The sequence below is a fragment of the Haliotis rubra genome, unplaced genomic scaffold (assembly GCF_003918875.1).
Source record: "Haliotis rubra isolate DU_JTF1 unplaced genomic scaffold, ASM391887v1 Scf261, whole genome shotgun sequence".
NCBI classification, from domain to species: Eukaryota; Metazoa; Mollusca; class Gastropoda; order Lepetellida; family Haliotidae; genus Haliotis; species Haliotis rubra.
This window is the reverse complement of record NW_025766681.1, coordinates 828,358-849,856: the sequence shown is the minus strand read 5'-3', so window position 1 is coordinate 849,856 and position 21,499 is coordinate 828,358. Positions and strand designations below refer to the sequence as shown.

Sequence of the window (21,499 nt, the reverse complement as noted above, 5' to 3'; positions counted from 1 at the left end):
TGCTAAACTTGAAATACTGGATAAAGTAATAGTGATGCAATTTGTACAATAAATATAACATTTTGACCTAGTCTTACAGGAAACAATGTGATCTGTCATTCGTGACGGTCCGCGCCATCCGGAAATACCCGATGAAACTACAATCACGGCGGCGAGGCGAACAGTGACGAATGGTTGGCGGGTCGATAGTTTCAGTATATAGACAAATAAACGAAACTCAAAAGACAATGTTGGTGTCAAATGACAAGTTTGTGTGAGTAGGCTACCCCAATACGAAGGCGCAAGCAACAGCAGTATATTTTGTTTTAATTCAGTTTCGTCTTCATGTCTGTGTGTGTACCGACATCTGTTGGCTGCTGCTGTCTCATGTGTCTTCCCATTGTTGACTTTTGAAGGTCCTTATGACGTCATCATATAACGCACGTGATCTGGTCACGTGGTTGGCGTGGCAATGGCGGTCGTCACTAACCACCGTACAGAAGACCTGGAAGAACAAAAGTAATAGTGAGTGAGTGAGTGAGTTTAGTTTTACGCCGCTTTTAGCAATATTCCAGCAATATCACGGCGGGGGACACCAGAAATGGACTTAACACATTGTGCCCATGTGGGGAATCGAACCCGGGTTTTCGGCGTGACGAGCGAACGCCTTAACCACTAGGCTACCCCACCGCCCCACAAAAGTAATAAGATGATGGGTAAAAATGTATACAATTGAAAACTGGATGTGATCTGCATATTGCAATAGTTTTCAAAACGTGCTTGGCAGGGAAACGTCGTTGAGACAATACAAAATAAGTTAAAAAATCTAAAAAACCCCAAAACATAATAAAATAGAAATAAGCAAAACACAAACAAACAACGAAACTAAAATGAATAACAACCGTCTATGACGATGATACCCGAAGTATCACCCCTACCTGAAAATCATTTCTTGTTTATTTCATTTTAAGGCGTTATTAAACATTGGTGTATACTTTCTTTTGCTCGTCAGTTTACTTCCTATGTTTCAGAGCGAACTGTAGGGTTTAAACGTAATTTCCCGCAACGTTTGATTGTACGTCGTACTATTCGATACATATCAATAACAATTACGCCAGTATCAGTTGCAAGAAGCAACGCAGTTATAATTGAGTGGACAGCCTCGGCGACGTGGTCTTTAACGTGTCCCCGCACGCCGTGATCGTTGCTCACAATCTTGACCACTGGATTGTCTGGTCCAGTCTGCTGGAATACAGCCGAATGCAGCTATAAACAACAAAACAACAACAATATACAGGACCCCGGACTCATGTGTAAAGTCTCACCCGCCATGCACGCTGTCATGAAGCTCGCGACATTGCCCGCGATCATAGCTCTGAACACCACTCGGGAGAGATCCGCCTTCCGCTTGGGTATGATGGCAACCAAGGCTCCCAACATAATCCCCATAGCGCTGGCGTTGGAGAAGCCGCACAGAGCGTACGTGGCGATCACAGTCGACCGGTCCTGTGAAGGAAATAGAGACCACGTTAAGTCATCCTGCTTACCAATAGTTCTGAAGATTGTTAGACAGAATCATCTCCCCTAATGCAGGGTATTTTATCTCGATTTTGTTTGAGGAAAAACTAGACCCATTCGTCGCTATACCCTCGACTTTTGTTGGATTTAAATATCACGACGTTAGAAATAGCTGTCCAATCAAATTGCTCACATCAGCGAGAGGAAATCTGTGCAAGTTACTCATAAGGTAAGTGAAATGGTGGCCTAATTTCCTAGATGTTTATCACTGGGCAATGGACGGAAGATGCTTCAGTTTCACGCCAATCAATGAGATTAACGAACCTTATCTGCAAATATGTCAAAAGGCTTTCTCCGAAATTCGGAATCTTTGCTGATTTAAAAATTGTTGTAAATGATTTCTTTTGATTGCTTAAATAAACCATATATCAAAATCAAAATCTCGCTGTGCCGAGTTACGTGTTTTTGGCAAGGAAGATAAATATGACTGGGTTCGAACACCAGGTTCCGAGGTATGTCAGCATCATGCCAGTGATCAAGTGTTAGACTTCTGAAATCTATATCACGTCGACCTTTCCTCAAACATTTCTGCTGCGCCGTAATATAACTGTAATACCTTTCAAAGCATTGGTGAACCCATCTCACTCACTCACCCTTACAAATCGGTATGCTTATGTCCCCTAGCATAGCACTAGAGCCAGAAGGAATCTAATACACAATGTATGAAATCAGTTATTATTTTGTTTATCGCTCATAATGAGTCCGACGCGTCCATTCTCGAGGGAAACAAACACAATTAAGGGCACAACATTTCTGTGGATACTTAATCAGGTTAGGGTAGATTTCAGTGCATAGAATCCTACAGTTCTACTCAACAGTACATTTGGACACAGATTGACACATGTCATCGTATCCCAATTGCGTAGATCGATGCTCATGCTGTTGATCACTGGATTGTCTGGTCCAGACTCGGTTATATACAGACCGCCGCCATATACCTGGAATATTGCTGAGTGCGGCGTAAAACTAAACTCACTCACTAACTATTCTGGATTTATGCAACAGTTAAACATGGATACGGTATCGGGTGGTCAGGCTCGCTGACTTGCTTGACACAAGTCATGTCATCGGTTCCAAATTGCGCAGATTGATGTTCATGCTGTTGATCACTGGATTGTCTGGTCCAGACTCGGTTATATACAGACCACCGCCATATAGCTGGAGTATTGCTGAGTGCGGCGTAAAACTAAACTCACTCACTAACTATTCTGGATTTATGCAACAGTTAAACATGGATACGGTATCGGGTGGTCAGGCTCGCTGACTTGCTTGACACAAGTCATGTCATCGGTTCCAATTGCGCAGATTGATGCTCATGCTATTAATCACTGGATTGTCTGGTCCTGACTCGGTTATATACAGACCGCCGCCATAAAGCTGGAATATTGCTGAGTGAGTGAGGCAAACAAACAAACAAACAAACAAACAAACTGTTACATTTGGCACTAATACGCTCCCATAGATTTCAGTGTACAGAATGGTGGGCACATACAATACCCTATACACAATGGTTACCGTGATGATGCCGCCTTGGAGAATCTGTTGAGTGTCGTGGAGGAGGATGTCGTTTCCGCTGTAGTCCCAGTGGCTCATGTAACCGGTTTCCATGGTGACGTTACGTGCGTCCAGATAGTTGACCAAGTCGTTCCTGTTGAGGATGTAGTTGGAGAGGCCGGCATAGGCGGCGAATTCGTTGATGACCATCTTGGTCCCGATGAGCTCGGCCACCCTGCCGCAGTCCTGGGAACTGATCCCCATCATGAAGGCCACGGGCCAGAAGATGTACGAGTAGACCAACTGTGTGAAGGTGACACATTCACGTTGAGTCTCATCAGCATAAGATGCTAGACTAACACGTAATTGATAAAAAAACAAATAATTCCATCTACAGTCCGTTTGGCTCAAAAGCGGACTGATGAATTGCTATCTAACTCGAAAACTAATAAACATAACAGTGAAACGCTGATCATAATCAAAACATCATACCAACTCTGTGAGGTTTTTGCAGAATTTTTGTCTTAAAAATTAAAAAGTTGTTTAACAAACTATCATTAAAATATTGACACAGTTGAAGTAAACTCCTCTTTACAAATTAGTTATTTTCTATTATGTTTGATTACGTGGCGACGGAGTGCAGAGAAAGAAGGACAGCCAGGTGTTCAGAACCTCAGAAAAGAAATAAAACCGATCTCAATCTCAAATCCACTCGACTAGTACGACAAGCGACTCCCTCACTCACTCACTGACCTGGAAGGTGAGTTCCGGGTAGTCTGGGGGGATGAGGCCCACCCTGTACCCGAGGAACGTGAAGGCGGCGTTCATGAACATCAACAGCGACACAAATGCGATCAGGTGAGCTATAATGTTGGCGACAATCTTGACGGCTTCTATTGCGCCATTGGATGCAGCCTCGAGGGTGTTGGTGGCTCGACTGGAATAAAACATGATGGAAGTCCAGGCTGTACAATACGTCTGGATACTTTCGAAAACAAAAACTATGCTATGTCACTTACGGGCCTCTCGATTTTACTTTACAAAATAGCTAACTAGTGAGGTGAGGTGAAATTGGGTTTATCGTCGTGCTTGAGAATATTTCACTCATATGACGACGTGCATGCGTGTGTATGTGTATGTGCGGCTGCTTGTACTAGCCCAGACTTAAGCTGGTTTTATAGTGCTAGTCCACTGAGATACCATGCCGCAGTGAAGCATGAATACCCCACTCAGACACATTATACTGACTCCGAGCCGACCAGTCCTTGTTGTACCCATTAATGCCGAGCGCCAGGCAGGGACCAACAAGTACCATATTTTAACGTCTTTTGGTATGACGCGGTTGGGGATCGAACCCGTGACCTTCCGCTCTCCGGGCGGACGCTCTAACCACTACACCATGGAGGCGGTTAGCTAACTAGTAACTTAATACCGTCAAGTATGTTGTATCGCCAATTGTGCATGGCTGTCAGTGTTAAAGTATATCATAACGCCCTGCACAACAACCCACCCCCGATCTGCCAATGGTTAATTAAATGTCAAGCCCAATTTTCATCCATCCTACAACATATTTCTAACCATATTGAAACATGGCTTCGTATTTCTACCCGTGACACGGATACGTCATTCTACCCGTCATTGTAACAGAGCTATGTGTTTCTACCCGTACTGGAACAAGGATTATAGGTACTTCTACTTGCACTGAAACAGAGAAACTAGTCACTTCTCGACATATCGCCTGTATAACAGCTCGATATATACCCTTAATAACGATATATACCCTTATTAAAATAATTACACCCTCCCGTATCGCAACACATGCATCTACCCGTATTACAAAACACAAATCCCCGTACATCAAGAGTATGAATATGTAATGTCGTCTTCACGTACTTTTTGACTTTGTAGATGTGTTCGTCAGAACTAGCGGTGGTGTCTTCCGTTTCTGGGTAGAACAGTTTGGACATGCCGATGGCGGCGGGTGCTGACATCACTGACGCCGACAACAGATGCAGCACCGGCACCTGCAACATGCACCACAACGAGACTGCCAAATCATCCACGACAAAACATGGAACAGCTAGCTCCACGTCACCGTTAAACACACTTCGCTATCCGCGATTCCTTACAACAAACATACAGTAACATGAATTACTATTGGACAGAGAACACAAAGTTAAAAATATATAAATACATGTTGTTTTCTGACATTTACTGATGCGGGCGATGCATCTTTTCAAGAAAAACTCTATTAACCTTGTAGAGTGCAAATGCCGCCATGATGGGCCCTGCTGCTGTAGCGAATCCACTCGTCATCACTGTGTGGAGCTGTGACCGGGTCATGGTTTGCAGGTAGGGGCCGGCAAGCAGCGGTGCTTCAGTCTGTGTCAGTCAAAAACCCAAAATGATCAAGGGCCAATATTTGTGAATGGTATATGATATTTAAATAATCGAATTCCGCAACTGAATAAGTATTTTCATACAATACCACAAATACCAGTTATTATTTCGAATGGCATTTTGGAACAATTAAAAGAACATATATTCATTTAATTTAACCCAAAAGATGAAACGTTTTTATTCAACAAGCGATAAATACCCTCACCAACATCGTAATATACGGCCATAGCGAGCTGAAGTTAATGATGAAGTCAACACATCAACGATTAGTCCAACAGCTTGGGACCATGAGTACAACGGTGTACGCTTATTCCAGACAATTTTGGGTATTTATGTATTTTAAGGAATATATCCTTTTTATATAAGTAAATACCCCTCAGCATAAGCATCCATCGACGCAATTGGGATACGTTGACATGTGTCAACCAAGTCAGGAGTCTGACCACCCGATCCCGTTAGTCGCCTGTTAAGACCATTCAGGATCTTTATGGGGAATTCTCACAGTTTGGTCTATATATATAACTTACCTGTCCCACGAAGATGTTCCCAACAGCGACGATGTTCTCTGCTGGGGTGGTGTTCATGACGAGGGTGAGGAGGCGGCCGATGTGTTTGATGACGAACTGCATGACCCCCCAGTAGTACAGGATAGACACCACCGTGCTGAAGAAGATCACCACTGGCAGCACCTGGAGAAAGAGTGAGTGAGTGAGTGAGTATGGTGTTACGCCGCGTTTAGCAATATTCCAGCAATATCACGGCGCGGCACACCAGAAATGGACTTCACACATTGTACCGCTGTGGGGATTCGAACGTGGGTCCTCAGTGTGCCGAGCGGATGCGTGAACCTTTAGGCTACCCCACCACCCCAGGCGATCATGGAATGCTGTTATGATCATCGCTAAATTGCTAAATTCGATAATAAACCTAAGAAAATCGTGGTTTCATGTTGTTTCAATCGAAGAAAGAACAAACTCAAACTGATGCCATCCTCATCTCTATGTTCACCTCAGACAGTGTTGACTGAGGGATTAGAGAGAGGCAGTATTCGCTTGTAACTCCGAAGGCCCGGGTTCGATTCTAATCAGGTGTACAATGCGTGAGACGCATTTCTGGTGTCCCAAGCCATGGCACTGCTTGATATTGTGGCGTGAAACAAAATTCAATCAGATGTGTCATGAAGACTGAACGTTTTTGAAAAGAAAATAGGCTATCCTCCTCCTCATCATCATGACCATCGATCATGGCTTCATCAGTGACTTCCTTGTCAGAATGTCTGCTTGTACTCCAGAGACGAAATCTTTTGTCTTCCAGTACGCCAGTGGTTCAGTCTACTAGTCACATTTCGCAAGGTTTGAAGCCAGGGCAGACTCTTGCCCTGGACGGACATCCCAGCTCCGTCACACTTACAGCTGTTGTAGACCCGGGTTCGAATGCCCACATGGGCACAATGTGTGAAGCCCATTTCTGGTGTCCCCCGCCGTGATGTTGCTGGAATATTGCTAAAAGCGGCGTAAAACCAAACTCAGTCAGTCAGTCAGTACAGCTGTTGTGGGACATCAATCGACCGTGCTCGAGGATTTCAAACTAGTGGAAAACGTCCTCACTCACTCACGCACGCATTCCCTCACTCACTCAATCACCCATGATCGAAATTGATATGGCGTCAACTGCCCTTCAAGGTCAACAATGTTTAATAATCTAAAGTTAACAAATGTTGGATTGTTCTGGTTTTATGATCACCGAGTAATGTCCTCGCAGTCAACCATGTGAGCATATCTGACCACTATCTTGTACGTCTCCCCACAACAGGGTAATGAGCACCAACGGTCACCCTACTCAGTTGATGTAATCGTACCTTGAAGGCGAAGAAGTGGTCAGCAAAATTGGGTCCGAACACGAACTTGGCACCTGCGTCAGCATATTCCATAAACTCCATGATTCTGTCGCCCAGATACAGGAAGATCATGGCGCCAGTTTGACTTCTCATCAACATCAGAGCGAAGACGAACTGCATGGATAGGCCACTGACAACCGGACGCCACGCAACCTGTAGATAGAGGTATAACAGACACCACGCCAGTGTACAACTAGTTACATTGATACTCTGTTATACATCGACATCGTTACATCGACACGTCGTTACATCGACACATTGTTACATCGACACGTCGTTACATCGACACGTCGTTACATCGACACGTCGTTACATCGACACATTGTTACATCGACACATTGTTACACTGATTTTCCATTACATCGTTACTTTGTTACATTGGCACTCCGTAACACTGACTTTCCATTATATTGACACTTCGTTACATTGATACTCCGTAACACCGACTATCTGTTACATCAACACTCCTTTACACAGGCATAACGCCACCACCGCAGGTGTAGAAAATGTGGCAAGTCTAGATTTCAGCGTCTCAGGGCTCCTTTTATTATATATATATTTTTTACTATGAACTTTTTTCAGTATAATATGTTCATTTCAGAGACTAGTTGTTAGTCTACGCCACCACCTGCAGGGGTGGAAATAACTTTAAAATTGCTAGTGTACTCCGGTGCAGTGGTACATGTAAAATCACTTGCCCTGATAACTTTTCCACTATACCGTACGTTTTCTTGTTGAATTTTTAAATAAACAACATAATTGATATTGGAAAGTCAACTGGACACCGGTACAGTGTGATATACAAATTTGCTTGCCCAACAGAAAAAAACACTGGACTCGGGCGTCGGGCAATGGTTTATTTCCACCCCTGTCACCTACCGCTGAAGGATCGTAGGAGAAGGCGAAGAAAGTGGCGATGAAGAAGATCATCCCGGCCGCGGAGATGAGGTTCTCTGGGGAGTTGAGCCCGACGACCACGATGACGTACACGAGGAAGAAGATCATCATCATCACGCACAGGATGATCTTCAGCCTGCACGGAACAGATGTGGACAGTAGACAACGTGGTCAGTACCTCAGGGGCTTGTACACACTACGTAAAGTCCGTATCGGCAGTCAGATGACACTGTACGCGGTGTTCGAGTGAGTGAGTATGTATTGTTTTACGCCGCTTTTAGTAATATTCCAGCAATATCACGGCGGGGGAAACCAGAAATGGGCTCACGCATTGTACCCACGTGGTTAATCGAACTTGGGCCTTCGGGTTGACGAGCGAACGCTTTAATCACTAGGCTACCCCACCGCCCCACTCGGTTGTCTCGGCCCTTAATTACTAAGGTATACTTGCATTTGGTTCGAATCCAGGTCCGATTGTTTGGTTTGTCAGCACCATTCCCACAACCTCAAACAGTTCCACAAAAACTTATCCATAATATAACCAAAACACAGAAAAGGCTAATTAATGGCTACAGCTGGACCTTTGATATGGCTCATATACACAGCCACTTTCAGGCGTTACTTCAATTACCTATATACCGGTAGAGTGCGCTGAAAACTGGTTTACAAATATAACACCGTTTATCCCAGATAACTGTTGAAACCCCACAACATCTCAACATCATGTTGCATTTCCGGGCCCGCATACCCGGGCCGGCAGGGTAGCCTAATGGGTAAAGGGTTCGATTCTCAACATGGTTACATGTGTGAAGCCCATTCCTGGTGTCCCCGGCCGTTATATTGCCGGAATATTGCTAAAAGCAGAATGAACTCATACTCACTAACTCCAACATGCCTACACGGCAGTCAGCTCTTTGGTTCATTAGAATCACAATTTTCTTCAATCAATCTTGGGTTATAAAGAACGCCAGATTGTACTCAATGCCCGTACCCGTGAAGATCCTGGTTAGAATTGGTCTTCAGCAACCCAGGCTTGTCTTAAGAGGCGACTAACGGGATCGGGTGGTCAGGCTCGCTGACTTGGTTGACACATGTAATTGTATCCCAGTTGCGTAGATCGACGCTCATACTGTTGATCACGGGATTGTCTGGCCCAGATTCGTTTATTTACAGACCACCGCCATAAAGCTAGAATGATGCTGAGAGCCGCGTTATACAACAAACCAACCAAACAACTTAAAGCCCCATCGCGTCAGCACCACCATCACCACAGACATGCAACTACTACAGTGATGACTAACTTCAGCGCCTTCGACAACCTCCAGAACGTCTTCTCCATCGCCTGCAGACACTTGATCGATCCTACCAACCAGCAGCAACAGCTCCAGCGCTTCTTGATCGCCATCTTTCCAATCCTGAAACAGGTGCGTGCTTATACCAAAAGTTGATAAGTCGGACTGACCAAAACAAAACTGTAGACTGTTAGCGTGAATCTGGAAACAACATTAGCCCAAATGCAACTGCACAAAACATCGAGTACACAAAAGACTGGACACAATGGTTAAGGATTCTCAAATGTCATTTTCGGCTGATCATAAACCACAAATGGTATTCCATAATCTTTTTAGAATATGGCCTAAAAGTCGGATAAAGTTAAACGAAAGTCTTAAATGGACAAAAAAAATACTTGCACGGCTGTCATGGTCTACTTCTAATTAAGAAGTACGTAGGGTAGATTTTCTAAAATACGGCTCGACAGGTGGGAAAATATTGAACTGTTTCAAAACCAGACACGGCTCGTGTACCGATTCTATGAGTTGAGTTTATAGTTAAGTATGTCTATGTAATTTGAGTTTTGCTAATGTCTATGACGCGAGTTAGAGCACTAAAGACGTGAGTTAGCTCCTGTTTTGGAACTCGCGTCCTCAACTAGCGGAAATCGAAACCGGAGTCCATCAAAACCGTACACAAGTACACGAGCAACCATCGGAGCCCTGCAAGTTGATTCCACCCACCATTGGTCTCTACTAAGACGTTGCCTGGCAACCAGACAGATCGTGTCCTACCTGTTCAAGACATACAGGGTGATGATGATGGTGATGACGAGGAACCGGATGGACCCTTCATCACCGAACTTGTAATACATGGCGTAACCAAACACGGCGTAGTAACAGAGGAGAAAGGAGATCTTGAAGGCGAGGGAGATGACGCGGGCGTGGTTGTAGACAAACGCCGACACCCGCTTCTGGACACGGTGAACACCCCGGGTGAAGCAAGTGCCTCTCGCTTTCTTCGTAATTGTACCCTCGTGACAAGATCCATCGGATTTTGTCCCACCCTGTTAAACAGTTATAGAAATAACGTGGAAAATCGAAGCAAAGAGATTTAAAAAATCGAAATTATGAATATTTGAAACGTGAAAAAACGAAATTATTCGAAATTACGAAAAATACCCAAATAATTGAAATGACGAGACATTTTGGGCTAAAAAATAAATGAAAAAGTGGCACCATTTTTCTTTCGTAGATTCGGAACAAAATAATACGTTTTGATATTTTACCGTTTTTGAAACTATTAAACAATAAACATTTTCTTCAAAGCATGTACTGGAATGTCGTGACGGCTCAAGTATGTTCTCCTGACGCAATTCGTTGACCCTCCATGTTATAACTGTTCAATGTGGAGTTGACACACACACACTCACTCACTCACGGAATAATGCAATATGACAGAGATGTACATACCTTCCTATTTCTGAGTTCCACATCCTTGACTTCCGTTGGCGTCACAGTGTCCTTGACCTTCACTGACGTTGATGTATCTACCTTTCCATCGCTCTGCAAAATTGACACCATGTATTTATATTGTGTTTGGGCAATGACAAATAACAATCCTTGGTATCGCGAAGGGAAAAAGTCCAGACAGGATTCTCTTTCCACAAATTGAAAATAAATAAACAAATACACTGTCTTGACTCTACGTGGGACGTAATACGACCGTAGGCCTGAGGTCGCTATTTGGAAACGGATAAGATCGTGGGAGTATCGAGGGTAATTTGTTTTGCTCGGTTTCATTTCGAGCATGGCAGACTGATGTCACATAATAACAGTGTCACAGATAGGTAAAAAATGTATCAAGTCTTCCAGTTGTCCTTGAGCCCCGGGTTCAAGGTAGTCCTCGACCCTTGTGAGCTTCAAGGCAACCGTTCCGGTTCCGCCAACCCGAAAGTCAATGCCTGATCTTCTACCATGGGCTTGGTTACCTGAGGGGACCATCGTCGTCATTGACAACCAGACAGGCGTTGCAACGGTACGGACCCGGATGTGTTGAAGGAGGCGACAATGACCCGTATATCAAAAGGTCAGCCCCATAAATCTAAAGTGTATGTGTAAATTGTACGATAGCTTTACGAGGCATAAGGAAACCTATTTCATAATGGTGTATGATCTTGGACCGTCGGATAAGTATTCCCTCCTCACACCGAAGATCCGATTCCACTCATTTTTTCAGTTCCGTCAGATTGCTCTGAACAGTTTTTTACGCCGCTTTTAGCAATATCCCAGCAATATCACGGCGGGGACACTAGAAATGGGCTTCACTCATTGTACCCATGTGGGGATTCGAACCCGTCTTCGGCGTGAAGAGCCAACGCTTTAACCACTAGACTACCCTACCGCCCCCATATTGCTGGAACAGTTTTAAAAGCGGTTTAAAACTTTAACCACTCAATGGCTATGTGACCCTGCTATAGTCCGTGGAAACCGTACTTTTGGCACCACGTTGAGCTTGACGCCCATTCTGTATTTGTTGACTTTTACAGTCAGTCAATATGGCGGTTACCCACCATCACGTGACACAATGTACCCCTGTCACTGATATATTTTCTAGTTTCTGCCAAGGTGAAAGGATATACGAGGGGAGGTTAAAACGTTTTGAGAACTCACTACCTATAGTTGTGAAACAGCTATGCCGCTGGTAGTATTGTATTCATCGATCATTCATGAGATACCTGTGAAAGTTTCAACACCTCGCAACAAACAGTATAATATTGTGATAACTGGAAGAGAGATACCCTACTGATGCGAGAAATTCTCAAAACGTTTGAGTGAGTGAGTGAGTGAGTTTGGTTTTACGCCGCTTTTAGCAATATTCCAGCAATATCACGGCGGGGGACACCAGAAATGGGCTTCACCCAATGTACCCATGTGGGGAATCGAACCCGGGTCTTCGGCGTGACGAGCGAACGCTTTAACCACTAGGCTACTCCACCGCCCCCAAAAACTTTTGACCTCCCCTCGTACACATCTTTGACTTTCACCATATACGGGCATATTCATTCGAATTATATCGAGAAAAACGGGCACTAAAAGTAACGAAGCAAGATTTCTCGATCTTGCCAGTTCCCTATGTCCGGGTTCGAGTCCCCAGAAAGGTCTGTACGAATCAAGTTCATTCTTACTTCACACGTCAATCATGAGTTACCTACCCTGAGGTTAGTCTCGCTGTCTGCCTCGATGGTAACCACGTGGCCATCCGTGATCTCTGTATGTCTTTCGTGCACCTCTTTATGACCTCCGCTGACCTCAGTGTGCTTGCTGTCAATTTCAAGGTGACCATGTCCAGCCTCTACGTGGCTCGTGTCAATTTCTACGTGACCTTTGTTGACCTCCACGTGACCTTTATCGACCTCTACGGTGTCAACATATCCGTCAACATAAGTCTCTTTCGACACTGTTACGTCAGCTGTGCCGTTCTGTGTTGGGATTACACGGGTCAATAATTAATAGGACTGATTAACTATAAACAGAGGAAAAAATCTAATGTTTTTTAATTTCTATGGGTAATTTATAGAGGTGACTATTGAGGCGAAACAACTACGGCGATAGCGATAGTCTTTTGCAACATACTAATGTAGTCAATTGCGATAGCGATAGTCTATTGCAACCAACCATTGCAATTGTTTATTTTATCATTGAATTTTTATGGGCGGATTGAATTGTTCAGGGGTTAATACCCCTCAATGGCTCCGCCAACGCAATTTTTGTTTTGAATGTGGTCTTAAGTCATTTTCAAAAGGGGGGTTCGAACCCCCTGAACCCCCCCTCCTTGGATCCGCCACTGCATTAAAGACATTTAAACAGTTAAAACATAAACACAATGAAGCTGCAAGTCTGCAGGGGCGGATAACTCTAATTTAACGAACGAATCTGGTGCTTCCTGTATTTTGCGCTGCGCATTTATCAACGGGAGTCAATTACTAAACTATCGATAGTCACACATACTATCGATTCATCGATAGTTTTTCGTTTCTACCATCGATTAATTGCTATCGGAGACTCAACAACTGCAATCCATCGATAGTTCGATGCATCGTTACAGCCCCAGTAATTTATTACACGGTAGGCAACGAGTATACATAGAAGTAAAGAAAATTCATATTAGTGAACTAAAATACATTTGAGCACAAGAAGACTTTATATTCCGAATATCACAATGATGCACATCAAAATCCAAAATTTCACACTCAGAAATGTCACGGGGCAAATTGAGATTTTTAAATATGATTAACATGTTGCATGTAAATTTTTATCGGAATTGCGGCTTTTTTTTAGACATCATTATGCCTGCAATATCTATCTGGGAAGGTATAACAGACGAAGGTCGTCTAATGGGTCATGACCCAGCTCGCCTGAAGCACCTTGTAGGCCCTTTAATTGTCCTCTGCGTATTTAACATGGTCAAGCCATTTGATTTGCAACTGACTATAGTAAAAGGTTCATCTCGGGTTAAGGAAATATTTTGTGTTCAAAGATATTCTGTGTATTTGGTAAAAGAAATCACCACCATCATCATCATCATCATCATACCTTTGGGTCTGTTACCTCGGTAACGGTGACGACATCGTCCTGGAGGTTGAGAGCTGTCAGCTTTCTTGATCGGATACTCATAATGGCGGCGAGGTCAGGAGGTGCCACTCAAACAACGATCATCCCTCGTGGGTATCCGGTGTATCCTTCCGCTGTTCAAGGAATGAGTGAGTGAGTGAGTAGGGTTTGATGCCATTTTACCAGACTTCTAAGTATAATGCCGGACACTGGACATGGACTTCACTGAACCAGTGTGGGAATATCGAACCCTTAGGCGTGTACGGCTAAACCTGATCCACCAGGCTACCCAACCTCGTCCATAAAGGAATGACGCAAGGAACAGAGTCAATGGGTTGGGTACACACACCCCTTCTCTGTCTTGTCTATCCTATCAGACCCCACCCACCTCCCTCTTGTCTATCCCTATCAGACGCCCTTTTAGCATTATTCCCCACCTGAATGATCCATATCAAACGTTAAGTGGTCTATATATGTACTACTGGGTGAATGTTGGTTGTTCAAGGCCTCAGTCGGCGATCTTACAGCAACATCACGGCGGTATTTCAATAGAGCTGGCCACACATACAAGATGTCGGAAACATGATCAACGCACAAAACCCTGGAACAAGCTCTTATATCCCAACCTAAATGAGCCTGATAAAGAGTAATCCGCTTTTAGATATATTACCATATGAAGGCGGAACAACAAGAATGGGCTTCTCACTGCTTGTGTTCACAGAAAGTATCGGCCGTATATAGGACTTCGCGCTGGATCGCCCTGACTGTTAACGCAGAATGATCGACATGGGCACCAACACGGTAAAAACAAGTAACGAACTTGTTAGCATTGTTTGATCGGCATTCTAGAAGTTGGTGAGTCGATATTAAAGCATACGACTTTATGGATGACAACTTCTTGTTTATTGCAAAGAGCGACGTTTCTGAGTAGATTCTTACACCGTTTTCAAACTAAAATCTACTCCGAAACATCGATCTATGCAATAAACAAGACGTCCACAAAGTCCTTTGCTTTATTAGTAAGTTGTAAACATATAACTGATGTGATGTACTGAAGAAGTTGAAATCTATCTTTGTGCTGTTCCCATCCAGCAATTGCTCTACATATATGGTATTATTGTTACTCAAAGTTTTAACATTTCCAAATCGTGTTATTTCAATACCGCCACATTATGTTTCTGCGAGCACTATACTCACGAAAATGCGGTACATTTCACACTTTATACGAATATCCCGAAAGACAAATAACCTAGATAAATAAATAAAGGCTTGATACCAACCTCGATACCAACCTACCCCCACCAACAAGCTGACTTACCTTGCGCTGATGCAGATGGCGACGTCGGGGAGGGCCACTTCAGCTACCTGACATGCGCGACATCGGCACGCCTTGCACGTTCTGTGATGCCCGTGCAGTCTGGTCACGTGTGATCCGCCATATATACCTTTATCTATCACCAGGAAACACGACCTGCATTGTTATTGATGCTCAAAACTACCTTAGTCGTCAACATAATGGTACCATACTGCGTATACCACAAAATCCTTTCATTATAATAGTTTACCACAATGAACCCGCGAAGATCCGGGTTAGAATTGGTCTTTAGCACCCCTTTGCTTGTCCCAAGAGGCGACTAACGGGACTGGGTGGTCAGGCTCACTGACTTGATTCACACATGTCATCGTATCCCAATTGCTTAGATCGATGCTCATGATGTTGACCACTGGTTTGTCTGGCCCAGGTTCGATTATTTACAGACCGCAGCCATATAGCTGGAATATTGTTGAGTGTGGCGTTAAACAACAACTAAAGACAACAACAAAGAACATAACAAAGAAATTATGGCCAAAAGGCGATATTTTGGTTCCAATGAAAACACTGATTGACTGACTGAGTTTAGTTTTACGCCGCTTTTAGCAATATTGCAGCAATATCACGGCGGGGGACACCAGAAATGGGCTTAACACATTGTGCCCATGTGGGGAATCGAACCCGGGTCTTCGGCGTGACGAGTCAACGCTTTAACCACTAGGCTACCCTACCGCCCCTCCAATGAAAACAACACGATAAACATATAAAGTAGGAGCACCTGGCTTAGACCATCAAGTGGGGCGAACACCATGAACAGGTACCTACTGTTACTATAATGATGATGCCAAATCTCTCTGGTAGCCTAGTTTCCAAGCAACACTATAAAATAAACCACATAGCCAGGTATCTCCATCAAATGGATCGGTTCTATTGGTGTCGTCTATTGGAGTAAATACGGTACAGCTGAACTTGGCGAACCCTAATTGGGAATGTGTACAGGTATACATCGCTTTTGAAAGAGTAACCATATTATTGTAGACTGTTTGGTCGTTTGATTCTGAAATGGCAGTAACGGGTATATCTGTCTGGTAAAACTCGGGATATGACACTACAGAAAATCCACAAAACCGTTCATACTCAAAAATAAATTCAGCCGCTCTATGGCTCACCTGAATTGTATTCTAACATCATTGGACCAGACAGGTCATATAGGTTGAATATATGTATAAGGCAACGAAATAACTTATATATATTCTGAACAGTCATTCCAAAAGCATGTCCTTGAATTTCACTATGGTGCTTATGTAGCTGATTATCAGGGCTACTACTTCTATGGGACTGTTGGCTGGACACGGCTGGACACGGCTGGACACGGCTGGACACGAGGGTCCTTGTAGAGGGGTTCATATCACACTACACTAGGACTGCACGGTATTACCGGTATACCGGTATATCGTAATACGCTTTTCAAACGATACGTATTGCAATATTTTTTCGGAGGACCGGTACATTGGGTAAAGAACATATATGAAGTTTTTGTGATTATCTTTATGGTTTAAATTAACATCTACACACTTTCATTCACAACAAATGGTTTCCTTCGTTATTCAATAGCAAAACGGCATACTGTAATTCAATAAATTGTATAAAAGAACATAGAATCCATGACTATGGAACCTAATTTTGAGATTGCTGTTATCAGAACCATAGCATGCATGTTTATGGACTTTTAATGTTGAAAATTGGATCGACATGTACAATTATTGTCACTCGCTGTCAACCACTTAAGTTCCCAATATATCGTAATACGTATCGCAATACGGGTACCTGAATCGCAATATATTGGAACACAATTTATTTGCCAACACACAGCCCTACACTACAAACCTGGTAGCCAGTCGATTCAAAGGGGACGTCCATTTTAGACAACACATTGGACACCAATAACGAATATTTCCTGTGTAACGAGATAAATTATATTTTCAGTATGATGTTTAAAGCTAATTCAACAGACAACATTTTGGGAATCACAACATAAGCCTGAAATATACGTATATATACACACCTTGACAACAGTTAAGCAACGCCAAATTAATATTTCATTATTATGCTACTATGACGGAATTTATTGCCAAATATAGGTGATTTTTTCCGTGAAAAGTCAAAAGTCCACTTTAAAGTCGTGAACATCGAGCGCGGTGTACTCGGTGTTCACAGAGAAGAAGTAAATGAAACTTTGTCATGGCAAGACGTCGCCTGTCTACTTCCGTGGCAGATTATTTGACTGAGAGACAGCGGAATGTCTTTGAGAGCTATTGGTGGAAGAACAGGTCGTCACCACTCGGTAATAAGCCGTTTAATTGACAAACATCGACAAATAAATGATCTGAGTGATCGCCCAAGATCTGTCAGACAGAAAATAACATCTGTAAGAGAGGACAGACGACTATTGAGGATCGTTAGACGAAACCCCCCTTCGCAAATTCGACACAATTGAGAGACCAGTGGTACACTAATCAGAGAGACTCTACAAGGACTGTTAGACGGCGCCTCAGAGCAGCAGGTTTCAGTGCCAGAAGACCAACAAAACGATCACAAGTAACTTGGCGGCACATGCGTGAACGATTGACGTGTCGTGAGAGATCCAGCTGGAATTTGGTGCACTGGAGACGGAACCATTGGTCAGATCATTGCAGCTGGAAGCACTTCACGCGGAATGGAGCTGGTTGCCTCCGAGACGCATTCAGAGACTTGTACAGCGTATGAGACGGAGGGTGCATGCTGTCATCAATGTCCGTGGATCCTACCCACGATATTATGTTTACTTCGTGTAACATAACTTGCAAATGAACAATAAACATTTCTGACAGATATTATGGTCAGTGCTTGCCTAAATTACCTGCATTGGTGATATTTTATATCTTGTTAAATATTCTGTTAAAGTGTACCATTTAGTAAAGTTTCATTTTTCAGTGTACGCACTTGAAATCAATAAAGGTCAGTTTGTCATAGTTTGCTTTTGACATTTGCTGTAAAAAAACACGTTTCTTTTTTTGGTTATACCACTAATTAAAATTTCCCGCAATCTCGAAAGTGATCACACAGAAAAATATCGGGGTGTTGCTTAACTTTTGTCCAAGTGCATATTTACCGTAACATCTTAGCGGAAAAGTGGTAACAAAGTCACGATTCAAACCCAAACATGAGACTCATTAACCTATTCAGACAATGACCTACTTTTCAGCCGATCCGAATTTTCTCGTGTGAAAGGGGAAATAGACATCACTATGGTTACACTGAATTCCGATTCCTTGTTTCATACGAAAATGGTATTTACAAATGAATTTTAATTTTAAACTTTAATAACATCGTATTTCTATATTTTATGGCGAGGTGTAGACAGCATTACCTTAACTAAGACGTCACAGACTGACCCTGTTTGATGAGGTCGTAAAATGATTCATAATGCATCTGGCTCACTGGTTATGTGTTCTTTGCGCTTATTCAGTGTAGTTCTGTAACGTACAATGTGATTGATATAATGTGAAGTCCGTACCAGACCGCCAAACTTTCTAGCGGCCGAGCCGCGTTTTGAGATTTCCACGTTTCCGTTTGTCAGAGCTCGCTGTACGACAGAGCACGCTGCCTGACATGTTTGCAAGGATTAGAAGGAGCGTAGTGTTGCAATATACAAGTGTTTAGATGTATCAAATAATACTGATTAATAATTATGTATCCAGTTAATTGAATTGGTCTCAAAATTCTGGACTGGTTATTGTTGCGCAGTAGGACGGGAACCAGTCAACCGGAAACGAGACTGTTGTGTAATCAATGTTTTGACTTGCAGATTCACGAATTCCGTTTTGTATGTGAATTTTTCAAACAAACAAGCAAACTTATTGCACTGAATGTATGGGAATGGATCATGAATATCGCACGAATGATTTCAATGACGTGTTTCCTCAGGTAACAAATCACATCACGTACGATACATGAATATTAGCAACACCGAAAGTTATTGAAAACAAAAAACAAACTGTATATTTTGTATATACTGTATATATGCTTATACTTAAAAATATCATTAACTGTTGCAGCGTATGTTATGTCTGAGATTACACGTTCTCAGGAAAGTAGTTTCTAGTGTAGGGTTGAGACCTATCCTGGATTCACCTTACTGAGAAAGTATAATCCCCAAATCATAACAAATGCTGCATCTGACATTTCTAAAATACATTGAGTATTCATGAACTGATGATTCAGTTATAAATTGGAAGTGTTCTGAAAAGAACTGAATATTAGAAATAGCTTCACCTTGGTTCAAATTATTTGAAACTAAGCTCAGTTTGATCATACTCACAGGACCATCAAGCAAAATGAAAATCATAACACGAAGGTACGCTGCTACACCACCACGGGACGGCTGGGTAGCCTGGTGGTTCTCTCGTCACGCCGAAGACACGGGTTTGATTCCCCACAATGATAATGTGCGAAACCCATTTCTGGTGCAGGTGCTGGGAGAGCCCCCACTTTTCAAGACGAAACCATATCTACCTTACCATACTACAATTACATTTTGATTTCATTTTGATTTAGGCCCCCTCTAAAACCATACACACTGAAACCGTTCCTACGCCCTGTGGTGTGCTGGAATATTGCTGACAGTGGCAATTAAATGTCCATTGCGTTTTAAATGTTGTCTAATGTAGCATTCAGCCATGTTCCAGCTATTTGACTGTAAATAGTCCAGTTTGGACCAAACAATCCACTGACAGACATGATGAGCATTGCTATATACAGCCGACTCAGCCACAGTCCCTGAACCACATTATGTTCCTTCCCGCCCAGCCTTCAATGCTGAAGTCCTTAATAAAACAATTCTGGATTCCCTAAGGTTCCGAATCTCCCATCTCTCTGGAGCCTATATATATTCGGAGAATAAGCATTAGTCTACCAGCCTGAGAACCTGTTCCTGTTAGCAGCCTCTTAAACCAAGCATGGGATTCTGAAATTCTGGCCCCGAATCTTCACAGGACCTAAGATGCATGTAATATCGCCTGTGATATCAGTAACAAAATACATAACCAGTTCTTGTCTGCTACGTTTGGATGAATGTTTCTTTACTGTCCTTCAAACGCCAAGTTAAACTCCAGGAACGAAAGCAAATTCCAAACAGTCTATACTCCCATAAATCAAAGCAAATTTACAGTGATGATGACACATGGTGTTCAGTCCTAGTGCCGTTATAAGTGACGGGGACACAAATTGACATTTGCACCATTTCTATGGACGTCTCAGCCAGTTTGGACCTAAGATGCATGTAATATCGCCTGTGATATCAGTAACAAAATACATAACCAGTTCTTGTCTGCTACGTTTGGATGAATGTTTCTTTACTGTCCTTCAAACGCCAAGTTAAACTCCAGGAACGAAAGCAAATTCCAAACAGTCTATACTCCCATAAATCAAAGCAAATTTACAGTGATGATGACACATGGTGTTCAGTCCTAGTGCCGTTATAAGTGACGGGGACACAAATTGACATTTGCACCATTTCTATGGACGTCTCAGCCAGTTTAAGGGCGGTATGGTAGCCTAGTGGTTAAAGCGTCCGCTCGTCACGCCGAAGACCAGGGTTCGAATCCCCACATGGGTACAATGTGCGAAGCCGATTTCTGGTGTTCCCCGTCGTGATATTGCTGGAATATTGCTAAAAGCGGCGTAAAACCATACTCACTCACTCACTCACTCAGCAAGTTTAACACTATTCCAAATACACTACGTGGACACGCGACCAATACAGGGCTTCACACATTGTAGGTACCCTAGTACTGTCTGCAGTCAAGGGGGAGCCTGGGTAGCCTTGTGTCGAAATCCTTCGTGACGGGGAGGACAGAGTTTGCTTCCCCACTGAGTACAGTGTGTGAAGTCCGTTTCCAGTGACGCCAGTCGTGATATTGCTTAAAGCAGCGTAAAATCCCACAAAGTCGCTCTTGTCATGGTGAAGGAGAGTCGTGGATAGACAGGTCTGTTCCTTTCTTCAGAAATTTGACTAAA

At 43.1% G+C, this 21,499-nt stretch overlaps 1 protein-coding gene across 1 annotated transcript; it reads right to left on the bottom strand.

Moving 5' to 3' along the window:
* Positions 1-22: 22 nt before the first annotated feature.
* LOC124280149 (sodium/nucleoside cotransporter 1-like) lies at positions 23-14,193 on the bottom strand. The gene is made up of 14 exons (XM_046716036.1): positions 14,113-14,193; positions 12,732-12,998; positions 10,990-11,082; positions 10,312-10,583; positions 9,547-9,660; positions 8,228-8,381; positions 7,310-7,501; positions 5,979-6,140; positions 5,308-5,433; positions 4,945-5,075; positions 3,805-3,988; positions 3,073-3,354; positions 1,305-1,485; positions 23-484 (listed from the first exon to the last, which is right to left on the bottom strand). Exons 1-14 carry the CDS (start codon positions 14,191-14,193, stop codon positions 465-467), a joined length of 2,259 nt encoding a protein of 752 aa, XP_046571992.1. The 3' UTR covers positions 23-464.
* Positions 14,194-21,499: the final 7,306 nt, after the last annotated feature.

Excerpts from the sequence above, each read along its gene's own strand:
- LOC124280149 (XM_046716036.1), bottom strand. The coding sequence starts at position 14,193 with ATGAGTATCCGATCAAGAAAGCTGACAGCTCTCAACCTCCAGGACGAT. Across the intron at positions 9,661-10,311 it reads ACCCTGTATGTCTTGAACAG|GATTGGAAAGATGGCGATCA; the intron begins GTAGGACACGAT and ends CACCTGTTTCAG. Across the intron at positions 3,989-4,944 it reads CACATCTACAAAGTCAAAAA|TCGAGCCACCAACACCCTCG; the intron begins GTACGTGAAGAC and ends GTTTTATTCCAG.